Source organism: Hypanus sabinus, chromosome 14 (genome assembly GCF_030144855.1).
Source record: "Hypanus sabinus isolate sHypSab1 chromosome 14, sHypSab1.hap1, whole genome shotgun sequence".
Classification (NCBI taxonomy): Eukaryota; Metazoa; Chordata; class Chondrichthyes; order Myliobatiformes; family Dasyatidae; genus Hypanus; species Hypanus sabinus.
The window spans coordinates 67,661,757-67,679,891 of record NC_082719.1 but is presented as its reverse complement, the minus strand read 5'-3'; the positions used below and the strand labels follow the sequence as shown (position 1 = coordinate 67,679,891).

The following is an 18,135-nucleotide window of genomic DNA, read 5'->3' as shown; positions in this document are numbered from 1 at the left end:
ATGGCACTTTGTCAAAACTGGAAGAGAAAACAAGTGAGTCCCAATTAGCAGCAGGATAATGAAATAAAGTAGAAGGCAACAGGAAGCTCATGGCCACCCCTAAAGAATGTGGAGATGCTCCACATGGCGATCACCTAGCGCTTCTTAGATTTCTCCAGTGTAGTGGAAACCACATTGTGAGAACTGATTACAGTGAATGGGATTGGGAAGAAAGGCGAGCGAGTCTCTGTTTCACTGCTGTTTGGGATCTCGGGTGGTAGGAAGAGAAAATGTAAGAGGACACGTTTTTTCCCTTCTGCAGTTACAGGGGAAAGTGCCTTGAGAAGTGTTTGATTTTTGGTGGTTTTGATCTGAGGTTCTCTCAGAAATCAAGAATACAGCATAAAACTTGATGCTTCATAATCGTTTTAAGGCCACTATGAAGGAATTGGGGAAGGAGAGTAGCGAAAAAGAAGATGATGGCAGGAAAGAACAAAAAAGGAAAAAGACAGCAAGCCAACAGCAAACATTCCATTCAAACTTGTACTAATCAGATACATACTGACAACTAGAAAACATACTGAAAAATTTTATATACCGGTACATAGGTAATTATTTAAAAATTTAAACTGCAAAGAAATAACAATTATACAGTCTAATCTAACGCAAGGTACAGATGGAAGAGCAGATGAAGGCACTGTGATTAGAATGCTGAAAGGGTAGGAGACTAAAGGTTTTAAAGCTGTTCTATAGTATTCTTTTAACAGCCACATCCCTGTGCTGGTTGATTGATGTTGAGAGCACAGGTACACAGGTGAATCACAAGTTGGTGATTCTGTTTTAGAGTTGGACACTAAATAAAATCCCCACGGGTCTGTCAGTTTTGCTCTTGCACATCCAAAAGTGAAATGCTGTTTTGGGAATTTAATGTTAGTTTCCATTCATCATTCAACCTTTTCATAGGTTATGAATGCATTTCAATTAGATTTAGACAGTACTGTATTGTTCTTTTAAAATATTAGTTTAGAAGATAATAGTATTTTTGTTTAAAAAACAGTATTTAGTTAGTATAGTAGTAATTATATCCCATTGAAGCCTTCAGTAACCTTTACCTGCACATACTCCCCCTGCCCCCCAACTCCACTTTAATTTGGGAAAGAGATGAGAGCTTTTTCCACTTATTAAAAAAAAATTATTTTTTCATGAAAAATGGTGGAGTGGGAAAAATGTCTTATTAGAGGGAATTCCAATAATTCACGGCCAATTGAAAGAAGAAATTTCTTTTCCTCTGTCTTGATCTCTTACTCTGAATCAGTGTTCCCTCTCAGCACCCCTCCTGTCAATTCCTTTCAGCTTGACCTGAGCAGAAGCAGCAGGAGTGGAGTTCAAGGACCAAGAGTGGGAGGAAATATTTTCATTCAGTCCAAAGAAAAAAATTGGTGATTTACTGCCCTGTTTCTCTTCCTGTAAGCTGTTGTCCCATTGGGCGACCAGTTGTTGAAAATGAGAATCTGGTCATTTGTCCTCAACAAATTCTATCATAGATGTGAAAACTTAATTTAGCTGAGAGCAAGCTCTCTTGCACTGGGATCTCTCTGAAGTCAGTGCTGGGAGGATGCTAGGAGTGCTCAAATCTTAACAACGATTTAACCACCCTCACAATGATGACTAACAAACGGCGGATGTAAACACTTAAAAAAAAATTACTTCTATATAATAGGAGTGTATGGTTTTGGCATCTTTTCTGAATGATTACTGCACATTGTTGGCCACTCCAGTTTCACAAATAATTTTATTTTGTTGATATATAATGCAGAACAGTCCCTTCCAGCCCTTTGAGCCACGCTGCCCAGCAATCCCCCAGTTTAACCCTAGCCTAATCATGGGACAAATTAGAATGACCAATTAACCTACCGTGACACTGATAGGTGTAGTAACACTGATAGGAGTGTATTATAGGCCACCTAATGGGGAGCGTGAGTTGGAAGAGCAAATGTGTAAGGAGATAGCAGATATTTGTAGTAAACACAAGGTGATGATTGTGGGAGATTTTAATTTTCCACACGTAGACTGGGAAGCTCATTCTGTAAAAGGGCTGGATGGTTTAGAGTTTGTGAAATGTGTGCAGGATATTTTTTTGCAACAATACATAGAAGTACCGACTAGAGATGGGGCAGTGTTGGATCTCCTGTTAGGGAATGCGATAGGTCAGCTGACAGATGTATGTGTTGGGGAGCACTTCGGGTCCAATGATCACAATACCATTAGCTTCAATATAATTATGGAGAAGGACAGGACAGGACCTAGAGTTGAGATTTTTGATTGGAGAAAGGCTAACTTTGAGGAGATGCGAAGGGATTTAGAGAGAGTGGATTGGGTCAAGTTGTTTTATGGGAAGGATGTAATAGAGAAATGGAGGTCATTTAAGAGTGAAATTATGAGGGTACAGAATCTTTATGTTCCTGTTAGATTGAAAGGAAAGGTTAAAGGTTTGAAAGCACCATGGTTTTCAAGGGATATTAGAAATTTGGTTTGGAAAAAGAGGGATGTCTACAATAGATATAGGCAGCATGGAGTAAAGGAATTGCTCGAGGAATATAAAGAATGTAAAAGGAATCTTAAGAAAGAGATTAGAAAAGCTAAAAGAAGATACGAGGTTGGTTTGGCAAATAAGGTGAAAGTAAATCCGAAAGGTTTCTACAGTTATATTAAAAGCAAGAGGATAGTGAGGGACAAAATTGGCCCCTTAGAGAATCAGAGTGGTCAGCTATGTGTGGAGCCGAGGGAGATGGGAGAGATTTTGAACGATTTCTTCTCTTCGGTATTCACTAAGGAGAAGGATATTGAATTGTGTAAGGTGTGGGAAACAAGTAAGGAAGTTATGGAACCTATGACAATTAAAGAGGTGGAAGTACTGGCGCTTTTAAGAAATTTAAAAGTGGATAAATCTCCGGGTCCTGACAGGATATTCCCCAGGACCTTGAGGGAAGTTTGTGTAGAGATAGCAGGAGCTCTGACGGAGATCTTTAAGATGTCATTAGAAACGGGGGTTGTGCCGGAGGATTGGCGTATTGCTCATGTGGTTCCATTGTTTAAAAAGGGTTCTAGAAGGAAGCCTAGCAATTATAGACCTGTCAGTTTGACATCAGTGGTGGGTAAATTAATGGAAAGTATTCTTAGAGATAGTATTTATAATTATCTGGATAGACGGGATCTGATTAGAAGTAGCCAGCATGGATTTGTGCGTGGAAGGTCATGTTTGACAAACCTTACTGAATTTTTTGAAGAAGTTACGAGGAATGTTGACGAGGGTAAGGCAGTGGATGTAGTCTATATGGACCTCAGCAAAGCCTTTGACAAAGTTCCACATGGAAGGTTAGTTAAGAAGGTTCAGTCATTAGGTATTAATGTTGGAGTAACAAAATGGATTCAACAGTGGCTAGATGGGAGATGCCAGAGAGTAGTGGTGGATAATTGTTTATCGGGATGGAGGCCGGTGACCAGCGGGGTGCCTCAGGGATCTGTTTTGGGCCCAATGTTGTTTGTAATATACATAAATGATCTGGATGATGGGGTGGTAAATAGGATTAGTAAGTATGCCGATGATACTAAGGTAGGAGGTGTTGTGGATAATAAGGTGGGTTTTCAAAGCTTGCAGGGAGATTTATGCCGGTTCGAAGTATGGGCTGAACGTTGGCAGATGGAGTTTAATGCTGAGAAGTGTGAGGTTCTACATTTTGGCAGGAATAATCCAAATAGAACATACAGGGCAAATGGTAGGGCATTGAGGAGCGCAGAGGAACAGAGAGATCTAGGAATAATAGTGCATAGTTCCCTGAAGGTGGAGTCTCATGTAGATAGGGTGGTGAAGAAGGCTTTTTGAACGCTGGCCTTTATAAATCGAAGCATTGAGTACAGAAGTTGGGATGTAATGTTAAAATTGTACAAGGCATTGGTAAGGCCAAATTTAGAATATTGTGTGCAGTTCTGGTCACCGAATTATAGGAAAGATATCAATAAATTAGAGAGAGTGCAGAGACGATTTACTAGGATGTTACCTGGGTTTCAGCACTTAAGTTACAGAGAAAGGTTGAACAAGTTAGGTCTCTATTCATTGGAGCGTAGAAGGTTGAGGGGGGATTTAATTGAGGTATTTAAAATTTTGAGAGGGATAGATAAAATTGACGTGAATAGGCTGTTTCCATTGAGAGTAGGGGAGATTCAAACGAGAGGACATGATTTGAGAGTTAGGGGGCAGAAGTTTAAGGGAAACACGAGGGGGTATTTCTTTACTCAGAAAGTGATAGCTGTGTGGATCCTGTAGAAGTAGTAGAGGCCAGTTCAGTTGTGTCATTTAAGGTAAAATTGGATAGGTATATGGACAGGAAAGGAGTGGAGGGTTATGGGCTGAGTGCGGGTAGGTGGGACTAGGTGAGATTAAGAGTTCGGCACGGACTAGGAGGGCCGAGATGGCCTGTTTCCGTGCTGTGATTGTTATATGGTTATATGGTTACGTACCCGTGGGTATCTTGTACTTGTCACGTGACAGTGGTGTTGAAGCTATACTGGACTTAAGGTACTGGTCCTGTGATGGTGGAGTGACGTCATGTGACAGGTTTTTTTTTCAGGGTATAAAGTTCGTGGCTGGATTTGCCATTTCGACTCCATGCCACTCCGTGGTCCAATATTATGATGCAGTTTGGTTGAAAGGTGGAGTTTTATTTAATGCCTAAAGTTTAAAAGGTCATTGCCGGCAGTTTCTTTATAATACTGCCATTTAAAAATCAGTGGAGAGTGAAGATCGGAGTTCGGGAGCTAAAAGATCGAGGGAAGTCGATTTCGACGGTGAAACAGGTTTGACCTTGTTTCATCCTCATTCGGAAGGCATTCGTTGGCTGTCCCTCTGGTAACCCCTGCAAATAGCAGACAGGGTTTGGGTACAGTTTTGTAAAGGAACGGTCAGTGCCTTTAAGCCGTTACATTGTCATCTTCGTAAATTCTTTGGGGAAAAGTATAGTTCGACTGGGAACCGCAGCAACACGACGTGAAAGAGGATTTAAATCATCTAAAAAGTCTCTCCTTTAATGGACTGTAAGCATTTTGAACTTTTGCAGTACTACTTTGAAGAACTGTTTTTGCAACATCGCTTTAAGAACTGTTTAAGCTTCATCGCTTTAAGAACTGTTTAAGCTGCCGCACAGCAGCTGATTTCCGGTTACGTTAGTGATTTGTTTACTTTTGGGGGTTTGTTTTTCAGTGTTTAATAAATGTTTTATTTGTTATAAAAAACCCTGCCTCACACATATTTATTGTTGCTGAATCCGTAACACTACCAACCAGTATGTCTTTGGTCTGTGGGAGGAAACTGGAGCACCTAGAGGAAACCCACACAGTCAAGGGGAGACCGTACAATCTCCTTACAGGCAGTGGCAGGAATTGAATCCTGTACTGCAAAGCGTTGTGTTAACCACTACATTAGCATGCCACCCTAGTTCTATGTAGTCTAATACTTGCTGAAAGGTATCCAAGCATGATTGTGGAATGGACTTAGAAGAATACACCTCCATGTCATGCACTATATCGAATAATGCAATGTCACCAGCAATAAAAACACCTGTCTATTCCTGAATCAGAAGCCACGGCTGAACAGCTAAGTTCGGAACCTGCACAGGGCTCAGGCTACTGTTTACAGATCCAGTGACCTTGCAGCATCCAGTGAGGTCAAGTCAAACTTTAAAAGGCATTGAAACCGCCAAGTACAGATACAAATGGAGGTGGGGTGGGTTTTCATCTCTGCAAAAGAAGGTGTAAGGTAGCCCACAGGTCACCTTGGGCAAGGTGTAGCACCTACTTAGTCCCCCAGTCAGTGTCAGGTGAGGCCGTGGGAGCAGGTGGTGGATGGTCACGTGAGCAAGCTCTGGTTTCGTGACCACAGAAATGAGGCAGACAATCTTTGAAGAGTACCGATAATGGCTGGGGTCGCCTGTCTTGTAAAGACACTGCCCAGAAGAAGGCAATGGCAAGCCACTTCTGTAGAAAAGTTGCCAAGAACAATCGTGTTCATGGAAAGACCATAATCGCCTTTGTCAGCGACACAGCACATGACAGACAAATGGATACCATCAACAGATAGAGACACACTTCATTAACACCACTAACTCCTGATGTGTGGGAAGGCATCAGGCCCATCATTGAATATAAAGCAAAGGTCTTTTGCCTTGCAAACAGTGACACCAAAGACAGTCAGACTAGACAAGTACACATCAACCTCTCTGACCCTGAACACTGATACACCACAGGGATGTGTACTGAGCCCACTCCATTACTCTCTTTTCACCCGTAACTGCGCCACCAACTCCGTCACCAAATTTGCAGATAGCATCACAGTGATTGGATTCATTACAAATAACAATAAAACAGCATAGAGAGAGGAGGTGCAGAAACTGTCTGAATGGTGCAATAACCAGAGCCTTTCACTCAACATCAAAAAAAGACCCAAAGGAATGATTATCAATGTCAGGAAATCAAGAGGTAAGAACAACCTCCAATACTCATAAATGGTGAAGCAGTGGAAGGGTCTCCAGCTTTAAGTTCTTGGGAGTGAACCTCATAGAGCAGCTCTTTTGGACCACCAACACCTCCTGAACAGAAGGGAAGGCTCAGCAGTGCCTATACTGTCTCTGAAGTTTAAGGAGAGCACTCCTGCTGGTAGATGTGTAATTGACAGCATACTGACCTACGCCATGGCAGCATGGTACACTAGCTGCAACAAGATCGACCAAAAAGCTCTTCAACGAGTGATCAGGACTGCACAGAACATCACTGGGACACAACTACCAGATATGGAAACCATCTACAATTGACGCTGTCTACACAAAATCATGATAGGCTCATCCCACCCCAGTAGTTCCCTGCCTTCCGGCAGGAGATACAGAAACATCACTGTACAGACATCCAGACTGAAGAAGAGCTTTCTTTCCCCAGGGCTGTTGTGCAACTGAAAATGTTCCCCTCCACCCCCCCATTGTCCATAGGCACTTTGATTTCAAAGCTCTTTATTTTTTTAAACTTCAGCTTTAATTCTTAATACTACTTTGATCATTGTATTTTACAACAATGGCAGGTGCAATACTTGAATGGGGCAGCCATTGTTTCTTTTCATTTTAGAGTTGTTTGTTTTTAATTCGGTTGTAACTTAGGTGCCGTTCTAAAGAACTCAGACATTATCTTAATGTGTTTTTAGTGATTGAATTGCCAGTATGCTGTTTTGCACTGAAACAAGTGGCACTGACATCTCGTCTCAGCAACGACGATAAAGCGCGAACTAACTATCGTTATTGCAATATTCTACTTCATGCAAGCATTACTTTATAATTTCACTTTTCAAAAATAAGTTTTAAGGTGCAATAAAACTCTGCTGGCCCGGCAGTCAATTGTTCATAAATCTTTATATTTTGGCATTTGACTCTCTCGTTAGTTCAGAGTATAAGTCGGGGTTCAAGAATGTGAACAGAATGTGCAACCAACTCCTGGGTGTCTACACTGAGGGCTGGAGTCTAGAATGCTCATGTATTTCTTGCTCCTTTTAAGCTCATCATGTTTACTGGATAATTTATTACATTACTCTATAACAAGTAAATAAAGTTAAATATGTGTGTTGTATTATTAAAAGAGTAACATCCATTAGTTTGGCACTACAGAAGTCCCGAGGATACTGGATTATTGGAGTTGCTAAATGTTAATTCTTGTAGTTGATCAGTAGATGGCGCTACGACCCTTTCTATTTCTAGTTGAAGCAGGGCGGAAAAGCCAGCGTATGGATTTCGAGGCATTATCCAGTAGACTCAGAATAAATAGAAAGTAATTAAATGTGTATCCTGAATTTAATGTAATTCCTCTGGAGAAGAGCAGATTCTAAGCTGTGGCCCCTAAAAGAAAGAAATGAAGCAAATTCATTGAAATGTATATAAATTAGTCAAAACAAAATAATTTATAAGTAAGGTAAACTGAAGGAATAAACTGCTGGTGCTAGAAGCACAGGTGCTTTGAGTTTCAGACCTCTCTCTGAGGTACTTTGTGTTCTCCTAGCCCGTTGGATTTTGCTGTGTCTGAATAAGCGACTGAAAAAGACAGAATAAATAAGACATGGTAGTATTTTTAAACATGAGGTGTTACAAATGTGGGTTTAGGAGAAGGAAGCCAAGGTGCAATCAAAATGTAAATCATTTGGAAAAACTGACAGAAGAGGATTTAAAATGGTCATATTCCAGAGGTTAAAACATTACCTGTCAGCTTAGATTCTTTGATTGTTTGTGTTATGAAGGATGAACAGCTCTGCCCATATTTCCCCCCCCCCAGGAGAATCACAAGCCATTGCTGTTGCTATGCTGCTCATGTGAGAGAGAGATGAGGAGAAAATATGCCAGAACATCTGCTACAGATAAGAGAGGGGAGAGAGTCTTGTTGATTTACCAGATTTTGACTTCTGCGAGAGTTATTTGTCTTATACCATCCTGTTCATTAACGTTCTTCAGTGGACAGCCCGAGTGGGCTGGTTTGCTTGTCACAGTCATTCAAAATTGATTGATAGCTGAGACCCCGTGAGTAGGGATAAAAGTCAGGTCTGGAGAGACACCCTCCAGACACACCAGGAGACACACTAATGGACACTGATTGAGTGTTGGAACCCACTGGAAGGTGTGGGGCATCGGAGACCGAACAAAGAGATCGGTCAGTTAAACTCACAGTGTTATAGCAGGGCCGGTGGGGACTTGTGTATGTGTGTCCACTCATGCCAGAGTGACGAGTCCACTACAGAAGAATGGTCTAGCTGAAGGAAAGAGGGGTCATAACTGAATGGCCACAGTGACACAACGGATCAAGAACGAAAAGGAAGGTTTGACTGCTGTAGCTGTTACATCGCGCTCGTTCTCTCTCTCTCTCTCTCTCTCTCTCTGTCCAACGATTACAACTCAACAACCCTATCTACCTCAGCACGCATGAACTGAACTGAACTTTATATTCTATGACAATTTATTTACCCCTAGACATCGATAGAGCTTGTTTATTATTGCTTATTGTTATTCCTACACTTTTAGGTTTATTATTGCTAATGTGCGTTATCTATATATTTACATTATTGATATTGATTTGCTTATTTTATTAATAAACACTTTTGAATATAGTACCACCAGACTCCAATGGATTCTTCTTTCTCTGCTGGTTAAGACACCCAGTTACCGGGTACGTAACATTTGGAATTATTGATCCTCACCAAAGCTATCCATTTTTCTTTGAGGAGAATGCTATAGCAAATATATTTAGAAGGATCAAGGTGGATGTTGATGAGCATTATGTTTATTTTTCGGAGCAGTTGGTGGATTCCAGCCTGTTATATTCATGTAACATTGAGTAAGTTGCTGGAGATGATGGCATTGAGATTCTGATCTGAGCCCCAAGAACAAAACGTAACCAGAAAATGCTGGACACTGAATTGTTTTGAGATTACTAATCCATGTGCCATTTAATTTCATTTTGACTAAATTGTGCTAATCGTGGATGTCAATTATGCCAAATGATGTTACCGTACTGTTTTTGCATGGGAAATCAAACTCAAACCCCTTATCAAATAATCAAAACGTAAACCTTGGTAATATTCTGAGTAAGAATAGTTTCTTCTGAAATGTTCTCTCTTTCATATTATTAATTTTCTGTCTGGTGTATTTTCATAATTGCAGTTAATTCTGCATGGGACTTGTGGGCGCTGAGACCCAGTGTGTCATTTGCCACAATTTAAAATAGCAAGGCATGAAATTACGAAAGCTTGATTTGTCTCCAACTTCTGCATGATGAATTACCAGAACACCATACCCATCATGTTTTTCTTTCACATTAAAATCCATGTTTTTAGCACTTTATAGGTGGTAGCATGACTGTATATTTAATTAAACTCCTTAAAATTTCAGAAATGGAAGCCTGAAGCTAACAGATCGAAAACCTGGGACACTTTACACCATCAGCTTGACCTGTTTTAATGAAGAGACGGTTCTCAAATCTTCGAATGTCTCCATTGATACAGGTATCATATGTAGTCTCTAACAACTGTTTATAAGGGAGATCTGTTTTCTCCAATAAAACAGAAAATGCTAGGAACATTCAGTATTTGTGGAAAGGAAAGCAGCTACATTTTATTTGGAACACTAAACATTATCGCTGTGCATCTCTCAACAGATGCAGCCACCTGTCCTGAATTTTCTGTTCTGTTTGATTTCCAACATCCATGGTATTTTGCCTGTAGTTTGGCAGTCATGTTTCCAGATCTTGGCTATATCTTGTGTCTAGCCATCGCAATAAATAAAATAGGTATTAGAATAACTTTAGTTCATTAAATGTAAAGAAAGAAGAAACTCAAGGGCTGGTGAATTTGTGCTTGTGATTTCTATGGGTGTATATATTTTTAGAGATACAGCAGGGTTACAGGCCCTTTTGCCCAGTGGGCCTATGCTGTCCATTGACACCCATTTGACCAAGTAACCTCCTAACCTGTACATCTTTAGCGAGTGGGAGGAAGCCAGAGTACCTGGAGGAAACCCACATGGTCACGTGGAGAACGTACAAACTCCTTACAGTACAGCGGCAGGAATTGAACCTAGGTCGCTGGTGCTGAGATAGCGTTATGCTAACCGCTATGAATAGCAGAAATGGATCCTCTCTATTTAAGGGCTTCTAGAATATTTTAGTTCAATAATCTATGATGTTATAGCACATCTACTTTGTAACACTGCTAGAATCTGTGACTAAGTTAGGAGTAAGAAAAGTAAACTGTTTTTTTGAATAGAATCATGCCCGAAGATGTGGCGTGGATACCGAGGGTTCCTAGTACTTTGTTTTTATTACAGGTCTCCAGCCAAAACAGTTTTTTAAATGTACTATTTCTGTACTTCAGCATGTTTTTTTGCTTGTAACCTTTAATCCCCTGATACAATATTGTGATTCTATGGTATGCCTTGTGTTGTCTCTGGGCCATTGTGAACTGATAATATATCGTATATGCAACTATTCAGTAACAAGTAACCTAGCTGCCAATAGTGATGACTTGTATGCATTTATCTAAGTCAGAATAGGAGATATTCTTGTCGTTACTGCCTAGCGAAATGGAAAATATTGGATAATAGACCAGTAGAAGGGCTTGAGGAGCTACAATAACAATATTAAATGACATTTGGATAAGTTTATAAATAAGAAGGGGGTTAGCTTGGTGGGCACCCTGGTAAGCATGGACAACTTGGGCTAAAGTATCTGTTTCCATGCGATGTTATTCTGACTCTATAGAACCAAGACTAGGCTTTTCGCTTAGTATGTTAGCCCAATGAGATAATTTTAGCTTACATCCCTTAACACATTTGGTTAATGAGAATTTTATAAATTAAAATAAAATTGACTCAAAATAACATGCTGTTCAAGGCAGGGGTATCAAGCGTTTAGACTGTTGTCAAAATAATTCCTTCCCACTTAGATTGATGTTCTCTACTAATACTTCCAGAACTTTGCTGACCTCGTCCCCTAGAGCTGGACAGGTGTCTACGGGAAGTGAGGGAAGAGATTCCTGGGCTATTGGTAGAGTGGACAGCCAACACATTTTTCCCCCAGTGTGGCATCGGCCAATACTAGAGGATATCTGTTTAAGATGAGTGAAGGAAAGTGTAGGGGAGATGTTGGAGATTTTATTTTATACCAAGTAGTGGTTGGCTGGAGTGCACTGCTAGAGTGATGGTGAAGACTGATACAATAGGGGTATTTAAAGGACTCTTAGATAGGCAGTGGACAATAGGTGGGAAGGGTTAGATTGATCATGGTTTAAGTTAAAACATTGTGCCCCAAAGACTACATACTATGCTGTAAGTTAATTCCTTTAACTAAATCACAGAGGATCACTCCTAATTTAATGTTGGAGTCTAGGTACCATACTGGCAAGTTTATTCATAACTCCTACCATTGCCAAAGCTTTCTAAGGTATCCAGATCTGTCTGCCAGGTGTGATCTAGTCATGCTTTCTGACTCTAGACCCCCAACCCATTCTACTGAGTTTACTGTGTACTCTTGATTTGTTTCACTTATAACCTTCTACTTCAATTGCAAGTTCTTCTTTCTCTACACACTGGCGTGTATTAAACATTGCAGCTCTTGTCAAATTTGAAATAATTGTCATCTCAAGGTCATGAAAATTACTGCATACATCAGAGACATGTAACAACATTTCTGCTTTGCACTAAACGCCCATGTTGATTGAATTCCCAGCTTTACGCTTTGTTCACAGTGCATTCTGTAGACCAAACCGATGCTAAATCGGCCTATTCAAGTTGAGTGTAAACCTGTCATCATTTTAACAAGCCCCACAAAATTTTCCATTGATGTCATCTTTTAACTTGGTTACCCAGAAATCCCGATTGGACTTTCTTCTGAGCCACCTTCATTTGAGCTTTTATAACTTTAGGAAGAGTGAGAGTAGAGAAGCAAATGAACATTTTGATAGTAGATGATCAGCCATGATCTCAGAATGGCAGTGCAGGCTCGAAGGGCCGAATGGTCTACTTCTGCACCTATTGTCTATTGTCATAAGTTGATGAGAACTGTTTAAATCTCCGTCAACATCATTTTAGTTCCATTCTTCACTTCGAAGTTAAAAAAAAATATTTCGCACATAATAACATACTATGATGGTCTTTAGGAACCTTATCAATCCAACATGGAAAAGAGTGCCTTCATTGTAGGTTTTAAAGTTACAAAGAGTAGATGTTAATCAACTTTGGTACCTATTATTTAAAGTGCACTTTTTTTTTGCATTTCAGGAATAGAGCCAAGTATTCAACCTTTAACCTCACAATCCACATCAAGAACAAAGGCACAGTCCGATTCTGATGGTCGCTGGAACCATGCCAAGCTACTCAGCTCGTATGTAAGCTTATATATCGGTGTTTCAAAGTGGGATTATATGTAACTGATCAATTCTAACTATGTGTATTGGCGTTTTCGGTCAACATCACTTAAAATTGGTTTAAGTATTTTACAGCAGTAGGGAAAATGTTGAAATCAAACGTAAAACCTGGTGGTTAAAGACATTTATCAATTGCATATACAGGGGATTCTGAGACACAGCAGGACCAGTACATTTTGGCCCACTTAAGCAGCTGCCCCAATTAGTCTAGAAGTTTTATGGAATTAGTTAAAAAGGTATATTAAAAAAAAAGACACACTACATTTAACTGAGTAACAAATCAGGTATTTAAATAAAATACAGGACAAATTAGAACATTACAAATACTGCTATAGTACTATAAAACTGTGCATTAGTTCCTAATAGTTATTGACCGAGGTATTCATCTAGTGTCTGCTGCCACATTCTTTTGATTGACTGTAAATGAACAAAATCAGCAGAGACACCAAGTACAGATAATGGACTGCCTTCGTACAATGAGTTTGATGATTGCATTGTCCAAATCTTAATTTTCATTGGATTATTGTTGATACCTTCAAAATCTTAATTGTTCCTAACTTGTTGAATCAGAGGAATCATTTCATTTTCACTCCCAGCTGTTTCTGACATCTCTGAGCCTCAATGCTTGAAACTACAGTGAAAAGAATAGTTCTGGGTTGTCTGCTTTTTTCTTGCCATCTTTCAGTGATGAAAATCGCTACTTTTGAACACAAACACACATACAACTGACACGATTTAAAAACTGTTCGCATGAAGCGCAATGCAGTGCTTAATGGTCACGTGATTTCTATATATATTTAAAAAAAAAGAAACACCTGATTTCATGTTTTAATGACACGTAACTGACCTTAGTTTGAAATCATTTGGCAACAGTGGCATAGTGTCCCAAATAAACAAAGAAAACTCTGGCTGTTTTCTCAATTCGTTTTTGTTTTTTAAGATGTTAAGTGAAAATCAATGATCTGCTTAGGTCCTGCTGAAGGGATTTTGCCTGAAATGCTGACAATACTCTTTTTCATTGATGCTACCTGGTCTGCTGAGTTCTTCCATCATTTTGTGTGTGTTACTTCGATCTCCAGCATCTGCAGATGTTCTCTGTGACCTGGTTAGATCATCGGTTCTGAGACAGAAGAGAAATGAAAACAGAGGTGATAGTGTGACTGAATAGTAGGAAGTGACAAGTAGCGTTCCAGAGGGAAGTGATCTCTAGCATCTTCTTTATTAACTAATGAGTTGTTAATAGACAGACACTCAAGTTTACTGATGGCGTTGAAGTTGATGGTTGTTAGAAAATGATGAGGAACATTAAGTTACAAGAAAACATTGACATTCATTGAAAGTGGTGTCACAGGTTGTAAAGAAAGCTTTTGGCACATTGGCTTTCATGAATCAATGTATTGAGTAGAGGAGATGGGATGTTGAAGTTGTATAAGACACTGGTGAGGCTTAATATGAAATATTGCATGAAGTTTTCAAAGGTTCAAAGGTCCAATTTAATGTCAGAGAAATGTATACAATATACATCCTGAAATGCTTTTTCTTCACAAACATCCATGAAAACAGAGAAGTGCCCCAAAGAATGAGCGACAGTTAAATGTGAGAACCCCAAAGTACCCCCCCCAAGCTTCCCCCTCCCTTGCGTAAACAGCAGTAAGCACAATCCCCCTCTCCCCCCACCGGCAAAAAAAGTGCATCGGTACCGTCACCAAGCCCAAGTGTGTGCTGAGCAATAGCAAAGACACAGACCAAAGTTACCCCAAAGGCTTCACATTTCAACCAACATTTGACCAACCACAGGTTCTCTCTCTCCCTGGCAAGGGCAAGGGAGGTGTCCCCCATTTTCACAGCGGGCGGGAGACATAACAACAACTCGCTGGATTATGATGTTAAATGTTAATTTCGTTGATTTTTTGAGCACTGTGTCCAAAGATTGCAAAGACCTCTGGTCTTTGGGCCCACAGCAAAAGATTTTCCAGCCTCCCCGATGGCATATGAGTCTCCTGCTGTGACGCTGACCCTCGAACTGCCCGTCTCCAGAATTCCGAGATCTTAGGCTTCCAAACACGATCGAGACTCTCAGGCCAAACCCTTGGCATGTTGAATAACAGCCAGTCATGGAACCCCGAGAACAGGTCCCATTCCCGCAAAGAACTGAAGCCTGCATGTAACTCCAGGTCAGGGTCTTCAAGAGGACACTGAAATGGAAAAATAAAGATATTAAAGGTGGTCACCTACCTAAAGAAAGATGTAAATAAGGTTGAAAGAGCACAGAGAAAATTTACAAAGATGTTGCCAGAACTAGAAGACCTGAGGAAAGATTGAATAAGTTAGGACTTCATTCCTTGGAACATAGAAGATTGTGGGGAGATTTAATAGAGTTGTACAAAATTATGATGGGTATAAAGAGGGTAAGTACAAGCCGGCTGGCTGGGACTACAACTAGAGGTCATGGGTTAAGGGTGAAAGGTGAAAAAGTTTAAGAGGAGCTTGATGGGGGATCTTCACTCGGAGGGTGGTGAGAGTGTGGAACGAACTGCAAACACAAGTAGTGTATGCAAGCTCAACTTCAATGTTTGGTACATGGTTGGTAGGGGTATGGAGGGCTATGGACCGGGTGCAGGTTGATGGGAGTAGGCAGTTTAAATGGTTTGGCATGGACTAGATGGGCCAAAGGGCCCATTTCTGCGCTGTACTTTTCTATGACTCAGAGTAGTGACAGTTCAATTTCCATGAAGATAGGCGTTTACTTCAATCTAAGTATTTTCTTAAACTGATTAATTTTGGAGTAATGGAGCTCAAAATTTAAGGGTCTATGTAGCCAATTTACTTAAACATTGCTGTCAAATGCAAGAATATTAAAGAAGCAATACCACTCACTGTAAGAGGGAGTGATCCACTACAGCTGAAAATCTATCCCTGCTTCGATCACACTTGGAGTACTAGCTTTGTTCCTGCTCTGGACTTCCGAATAATTGGCCTTTAAAGGAGAGAGATATCAGATTCAGCAAAATATTTTCAGAATGCCAAGGGTAACGTTATGTTTTGTGATAATGTAATGCAGAGTTGTATTGACTGACATAAAAAGGGTAAGAAGTAATAGGATGTTAAAAGCAATTGTAGAATCTTTTTTGTCCAGGTATGAAATTTAAAATTTAATTAAGAGGGAGTTCAGAAACTTTCTTCCTCACTAAACGGTTCCCACATTTGTGTCTGTAGGAACTGTTTCAGGTTGTGGAACTGTTACCAACAGGTAGGAGGTACAGAAACCTGAAGGCACACACTCAGCGATTCAGGAACAGCTTCTTCCCTTCTGCCATCCAATTCCTAAATGGTCATTGAACCCTTGGACACTACCTCACTCTTTTTTTATTATACAGTATTTCTGTTTATTTGCACAATTTTTAATCTATTCAATATACATATACTGTATAAATTATACTGAATAAGATGTACTTATTCATTAATTATTATTATTTTACTTTTTCTTCTATACTATGCATTGTATTAAACTGCTGCTGCTGTTAACAAATTTCACGTCACATACTGGTGATAATAAACCTGATTTTGATTCTGGTCCAAGAGAGGGCATGAGGTAATGAGAAAGGTACTGTTATTCAGGTCCTACTCAATCTAATCATATTGGTCATTTTATATGGAGACTGGTTAAAACCACTTTAAAGTTTAATTTTTAAGTTTTCTGTGCTATTTTTCATTTGCTGTTGAATAACACTGACAACCTACAAGTTCTTTAGCTCTCACCAGTAGAGGCCAGCAAATCGTTTCCCTTGAAATCTCAAACCATATTATCACAAGAGAACTGGAAGACTGTTTTGTCCCATGCCACTATATTGAATCAAGTTTCTGTAAATCAAATTAGGGCTCTCCAGCTACCATCTCATTCACCTTCCAAACTGTACGAATCTTTCAATTAATTCCCGTCACAGTCGTGGGATGCATATTGATGTATGAGTGAATATATTCAAGCAATATTATCATTGGATAAACAACCCAGATGCTCACTCGATTAGAATTTAAAGTGACTAAAAAGAACACTGGAATAATCACCCTGAGTTCTGAATTGAGGGAATGTGACACCATAGTAAATGAGTGTGACAGCTAATTATGGTCTTTTATATATTATATACGGTTCAGTGTGCTGCTTCAGTTCTTGTATATTTAGTCTGTGTACTAGTATTTAGTAACAGCTAGGATATATTTGCATATGAAAAATTAGTAATTGAGAAGGAAAGGTTCAAACTAAATTTGACCTTCTCTCTACTCAACCTGTTGAACGTCAACTTCTTGAAAGTAAGAGTCGCTTTTATATTCATGGTGACAAATCTGGTAACTTTCTAGTTAATCAGTTGAGGCATTCTAAAGCTAAACAACATATCACAAAGATCCAGAAGGAGAATGAGGATATTACATCGAATCACTCAGAAATCGATGACATATTTAAAAATTTTTATTCGCGGCTTTATTCCTCTGAATCTCTGAATGAGAATATTTCTGTTGATCTTTTTTAAAATACTTTGAATATCCCTTCGCTTTCATCTGATTCTAAAGCAAAACTTAATGAGCCTATATCATTAGAAGAAATATCTTTTGCAATTTCTGCACTGTCTTCAGGCAAATCTCCTGGACCTGATGGGTTCCCCGTAGAATTTTATAAATCATTCTCTTCACTTCTTTCACCTCAGTTACTCTCAGTACTATCTGACTCATTTAACTATGGTAAATTGCCACCCTCATTTAATGAGGCATGTATTATTCTTTTATTAAAAAAGGGTAAAGACCCAATAGAGTGTTCCTCGTACAGACTAATCTCTTGCTTAATGTTGATGTTAAAATCTTGGCCAAAGTTTTGGCTTATAGATTAGAAACTGTTATACTCTATTATTTCTGATGACCAAACTGATTTTATTAAAAAACCGTCTTCCTTTTTTTAAACATACGGCGTTTATTCAATATTTTATATTCACCTTCAACTGGAATTCCTGAATCTCTCTTGATGCGCAGAAAGCATTTGGTCATATAGAGTGGAACTACCTCTTTGCTTTTTTTGAAAAATTTGACCTCGGTCAAAGTTTTACCTCTTGGATCAAATTGCTATATTTATGTCCTACCGCCTCTGTTTTGACTAATTCTCAGCAATCCCAGTT

The 18,135-nt window shown here is 39.5% G+C and overlaps 1 protein-coding gene across 1 annotated transcript in view; it reads left to right on the top strand.

The window, feature by feature from the left end:
- The window catches only part of LOC132404836 (uncharacterized), a 58,392-nt gene that overhangs the window by 22,158 nt on the left and 18,099 nt on the right, over positions 1 to 18,135 (top strand). Inside the window, exons 3-4 of the mRNA XM_059989373.1 lie at positions 9,945 to 10,057; positions 12,828 to 12,930. Of these exons, the coding sequence (XP_059845356.1) occupies positions 9,945 to 10,057; positions 12,828 to 12,930 (216 nt within the window). The remainder of the gene's footprint in view (positions 1 to 9,944; positions 10,058 to 12,827; positions 12,931 to 18,135) is intronic.